Source organism: Parasteatoda tepidariorum, chromosome 9, assembly GCF_043381705.1.
Source record: "Parasteatoda tepidariorum isolate YZ-2023 chromosome 9, CAS_Ptep_4.0, whole genome shotgun sequence".
NCBI lineage: Eukaryota > Metazoa > Arthropoda > Arachnida > Araneae > Theridiidae > Parasteatoda > Parasteatoda tepidariorum.
The window spans coordinates 69984168-69990338 of record NC_092212.1 but is presented as its reverse complement, the minus strand read 5'-3'; the positions used below and the strand labels follow the sequence as shown (position 1 = coordinate 69990338).

At 28.7% G+C, this 6171-nt stretch overlaps 1 protein-coding gene across 1 annotated transcript in view; it reads left to right on the top strand.

The window, feature by feature from the left end:
* Positions 1–3543, top strand: part of LOC139426626 (uncharacterized) — a 19742-nt gene extending 16199 nt beyond the window's left edge. The window contains exons 5-6 of the mRNA XM_071186020.1: positions 1737–1793; positions 3336–3543. Coding sequence (XP_071042121.1) covers positions 1737–1793; positions 3336–3386 — 108 coding nt within the window. The 3' untranslated portion in view covers positions 3387–3543. The remainder of the gene's footprint in view (positions 1–1736; positions 1794–3335) is intronic.
* Positions 3544–6171: the final 2628 nt, after the last annotated feature.

Here is a 6171-nt window from a genome sequence, read left to right as displayed (position 1 = left end):
AACTTCTCAGTCAAAATGTTTAAATGAACAAAACTATTCATGAAATAGTTGTGGAGATTGGTTGATTAAGCAAGCAAGGGTTGTATTCAATATAGTATGCTTGTTTGCTAAGTCAAATCATCAAATTAAAGTTTTAAATTCACTAAATCTCTTTTGAAAATTATGCAAGGTAAAAATGTTTTTCCTCCTATTAGCCTTAAACTTTACCGCAATGGATTAATAATTTATATTTAGGAGACTATTTATATCTGGGAAATCAAATCTAAATTAATACAATAAACATTTTTTATTTAATATGTTTTTAATTTAATGCAAACTGTTCAAAATAAGAGATTTTGGGGTTTGATAAAATAAGATGGCTGGGCTTGGATCCCCTTAACAGTATTCTATAAGGCTTATATTTTATAGAATTTGAATAGGTAACTAAACTTGAGAAATAATGTCTATATCAAAAATCAAGAATTGCAGTTCCTCATAAAAATTCACGCGAGTTTAACCTTAATAATGTTAATACAAAGCTAAAAAATGAAATTTTTTTCATTGAATAATTTTTCATTCTGATATAGTCATTGATAATTGAATAGTTTTGATACAGTCATTGATCAATGAATAAATTTTTTCTAAAAGCGAATATTATACAGAAATAATTGTGGAGGTTGGTGAGCTAAGCTCGAAGGATTGCATTTAATATTGTAGGCTTGTTTGTGAAGTGAAAACATCAAATTACAACTCTACATTCCCCAAATCTTGTTATGAACATTATACTAGGTAACAGCACCACAACATTATATTCAATCTCTACATGATAACGATACGCAAGGAACTGTTCATGCGATTTATTATTTTTTTGAAAAACTTATACGTCGACAAAATCTCTTCAGTTTTATATAACAGTTTTATTTTTTTCAAAGCAGGCTAGTTTTAATGAAATTATAAGTTTCAAAACGCTATAAAAACCACAAATCAAAATCACTTCAAATTTAAACGGAACCCTATTGAAGAAGGGAAAAAGGGTATATCGAAGAAAAATATCCAAAATTTTTGCAATAGGTGGCGCTGTTGGCATTATGACTTAACTTTTTATATTTTAAAAGGGGTCGACTACAAATGTAAATGCAACTTAAAAACACGGTAAAGGTGCAAGTTATTCGTTAAAGCAACTGTACTGTTTAATTTTTAACGTGCAATTTGCATCTTACGATTTATTTGCCATCTGTAGTCAAATCTTTTAAAATTGTGATGATTGAAGCATCATCTGTGCTGAATTTAGAACTATTTTTTTCTTTTGCATTACGCTTTCCCATGCTTCAATAATGTTTTGCTACAGTTTGACGCCATTCCGTTTATTGTTTTTTTTATAGCGTTATGTATCTTAAGCTTTAATTATAATCGCGCTATATCCCTAAATACGATTTTTAATTTGCTTTAAATTTACATTTATTATAGAAATGCAAAAAAATTTGACTTTTTCGACTTTGAAAAAAGATACCTACAAAAATTTTTTTGTGAAATTACATTTTTCAAAAAATATTTTACATCAAAAAGACTATGCAAACTTTGTCACCTTGATAGTATTGAGGCCCATTTGTGCATCATAATAAAAAAAAATAGTTATTGAAGATAGAATGAAATTAAAATGAAGAACTTTCTAAAACAATATAAGAAGTAACTATATTAAAGTTAATAGAAGTTCGAACCAGAAAACTTTATAAGTTTAAATATTTCCTTCTTTTCAGAGAATTTGCGCTGACCTCACTCGTGTAAGGAGATGTATAGCACACACAAGAATGATAGTAAGTAAAGTTTCAATTTGGAATAATATCCGCATTTATAAATTACGTAAAATTAAAAACAAATTACATATTTACATTAATTTTAAAAATTGCATTTAAAATAGTTCATAAGATAATATATGAAAATTTTAGCACACAGAATGTTTTTTAGATAGACCTAAAATTCGTTGATTATTTCAAAACATGTATTCTGTTATTTTGAGATGGTGCGACAGATTGAATTTTCATTTACAAAAATAGGGCACAAATGAAAGTTCGTGTTTTCTTGGTCGTAATTAACTTTTAAAAAAAATATATTTTCTTATATACCTTTGGTTAACAGAGAAACATACAGTAATATCAAACAAGAAACTAAATTAATTTTCATATGATACAAAAAAAATAAGGAATAGAAATAAAAAAAACCGTCCTATTATTAAACACAAACTAATTATCACAAACTGATTATCAATCAGATACCAGTACTTTACGAAATCAGATACTAGTACAGTGAAAGAATTTTTAATCAACTTTAAATGATTTTGAATATTATATACCTACACTTTTGAAGATTATATACCACATATTATTTACCTACATTTCGAAGAAATTTGGTTTGGTCTATTTTGTTAAAAAAAAAAAAAACTTCCAAGAAAACCGTTCTAGTACTTGCTGGTTATCGATCATACATATTTAAATATTTTCCGCGCATGCGCATTATAAAAGAATTAGTTTTAATACGTTATCCTGTGCGAGGCTTAATTTTTTTTTCAAATTTTAAAGAGATATTTTTATTTTTGAATAACATTACTCTAAAAAGTTTGTTTAATTTTATTTCTGCAGTTATAGAAAAAAACGTCAGGCCCAGAAATTCGTTTTTTTTTAAAAAATGTCCACATTTCCATGGATAAGTGAGATAAGTGAACTGTCGTGCAGTTATTGCATGTAATAACCAAAATATTTGATACAAATTAGAAGTTTATTGCAGTATTTTTTGACATAGGATGTTGAAAAACACTATTTTTCGTACGTAACTTATTGCCGGACCCTCAAACTTCTAACAGCTTTAAACTTTATCGATATTTACGAGAAATCACAGGACCTAAGTACTTTAAGAAATTTGAAACCATTCCCTAAATATATCTCTAGAAATATGACATAAGAAAGTTGGTATAGAAGTGCTTCCATAATTTTGCCCAACCCCTGTTTAATGTAAATAATTTTTCACATCTAAATTTAAAAAAGAAAAAAAAAAAAGAACAGTTTAAATAATCTTGATTTTTTTACAATGCCGGTGTTTTTCAACTTGTAAAACATTTAATTCTTTGAAGCTCTTGCCATTTTGAAGTTAATTCTATGAAGTAAATGCTCCCTAAGTAAATATAGGTATAATGATTAAAACTCAATGCAGATGCAGATCATTTTTAAAATAATTAAATACGTTTTGTGTTAAATTAATATTTCCGTTAATCAGATCCTGTGAAACTCAAAAATATGTCTTATCAATGTAAATCACATTTGTATATTTTGGTATGAATAACAAAACCACATTTTTTTTTTCAGGGTTGCCACGTCAAACTACTAGATGGTCTGCACGCAGCAGGGGAATGTTAATAATCCAAATACATGGTGGAAAATGCAGGGGAATGTTAATAATCCAAATGCATAGGGGGAAATGCAGGGGAATGTTAATAATACAAATAAACGATTACAAAAAGAGGGTAAACGATAAATTTGGAGATTCGAATATATTACAAAATAAAGAAATTCTCAGGACTGTTTTGTCTCCAATTGATGATCAATATATGCCTACAATTAAATGAAAGATCGAGGTAAAAGTTTATCTACAGAATATACAATAAGGAATAATTTTGCTTAAAAAAATCTTATTGAGGTCGCTTTGTTGTGTAAAAAGCACTTTAAATTTAAAGGTAGTGATGAGCAAATCTAAAGAAAATTGATATTATATTATTCAAGTTTTCATTGCATCATTAATGCATATTTTTAAAAGTTCCATTATTGTATTTTTAAGTATACAAGTAACAATTCCTCTTAATATGCGATCACTAGATTTGGTCATTAATCTATGATCCATTAATCCATTTGGTTTGTCATTATTCTACTCAATTTATGTGAAGAAATTTTCTTTTTTTACGGTTTTAAGAAAAAGTAAATCAAAATGAAATTGAGTTTTATTTAGTTTTTTCTGATTAATTTATTTACTCGAAAAGAACGGTAATTTTTTCCCTACGTAATTGCATTTTGTATAATGTTAGTGGGAATAGGATCTGTTGACTTCTTTCGAAATATCAGAATGAATATATAATTTTCATAATCATTGTATAGGATGCATAGTTTGTAAAAATTCCAGATCAAATTACGATAAAGTATACTGGCTTATTTGGTGCAACAACTGTAAGATCTATTTTTTCGTAAAATTGTTTTGTACCATAAAATATATTTTGACCGTAAAAAATTTTATACCGTAATTTCTACGGTAATATTAATTTATTTGTAATGATTCAGCGATTTTACAGTAGGTGTTACTGTAAAAATTATAGTATACTGTAGAACCTCGATTTATCGTTTTCTGAGGGACAATTCATTACAAGGGACCATAGATGTGGGAAAATGTCGAAGGTGGGAAAACGACGAAACGACGGGTCAACTAAATAGTAGGTCATTTTTTCCTAACGTAATTGCATTTTGTATAATGTTAGTGGAAATAGGATCTATTGACTTTGCTCAAAATATCAGAATGAATATGCACTTTACCTATTCACTGTTTAGGATGCATGGTTTGTAAAAATTCCTGATCAAATTACGATAAAGTATACTGGCTTATTTGGTGCAACATCTGTAAGATCTATTTTTTCGTAAAATTGTTTTGCACCATAAAATATAATTTTACCGTAAACAATTTTATACCGTAATTTCGACAGTAATATTAATTTAATTGTAGTGATTCAGAGATTTTACAGTAGGTGATACTGTAAAAATTATAGTATACTGTAGAACCTCGATTTATCGTTTCCTGAGGGACAATTCATTACGAGGGACCATAGATGCGGGAAAATGTCGACGTTGGGAAATCGACGAAACGACGGGTCAACTAAAAATATTGGGTCAGCATAAAATAATGGTATGAACGTGTAAGAAAGGTAATAAAGAAGTAATGAATTTGGAAATGAATAAGTTTAAAAAGGTCAAAAAATTTTAATTGTAAAAGCAAATATGCAAAAGCTTTTACGAAGCAAAAAAAGATGAATAGAACTTATTTACTTATTTAATATATCTGGAAATTTTGATTTAGACATACTCTTTTTTTCTTAAGCGCAAATAATAAATTTTCGACGCTTATAACAGATTGCTGTTCATTTCCTGTAAGTTCGTATGAATACAGAAAGCTCCTTATTATTTCAAAGGCTTCTAGGCCAAAATTTCCGCAAACGAATTTCACTGGTTTTTGTCAAGTTAACTTTCTTTATCTGTATCACATTGTACTTCATTAGTTTCTACAACCATTTCTCGGACGGATAACACAGGCTTAAACATTTTTATCAATTGATGCATATACATCAAATAAGATGCTTGATGCGGTTTTTTTCCTAACTACAACAAATTCTCATTATCTTCTTCATCATTAGCATCAAGAGTTACTGCTTTTCCTCTTAAAACAAATTAACGAATAATATTTTTGGAAAATATCAATAGAATTTCTGAAAGATAGGTGAGGGAATCTGGTAGTATCAAAAACGATCTAAACGGGTAACATTTTTTTAAATTTATTTCCAATGAGCTGCACAATCGGTCTTGCAGATGAACAGACCTAGTGCGCTCTCCAGAGGTGGTATCCACTCTTTCAGGATCACCACAATGATGAGATACCGTTGGTCATGTTAATTTGGACGTCTAGTTTCTGCCACACTAGATGGCAGCACCGAGACTCTATTTGGATGCTAAAGTGAACTAGGAATTTAATTTTGCCGAAAATACCAAGAGCCAATAAGGCACAGGTAACATTATAACATTATAAAAACAGCATTTGTGACAGGACCGTTAAAGCAGAACAATATATACGGGAAAACAAAAGATGCGGGAAAGATGGATCAAATTTCGACTGTATCAGATATTTTACGCTTTAAAATTTTTCCTGTATTGTGAGTTTTTACTGTACAAAGCACCGGCACCCTGCGTGGCATTACGTTTTACCGTAATTTTATCCGGAATTAATTACAGTGTGGTCATTCAAAATAAAGACAAGTATAATCTTTAGACCAAGTACAGAACATGAAAATTATCACATACTTTGCCTAGTTATTGTATAAATTTTCCTCGGGTTTCTTATTAGTTCTGTGGATGGTAACACATATATTTTATTTAATAATTATTGATAAAA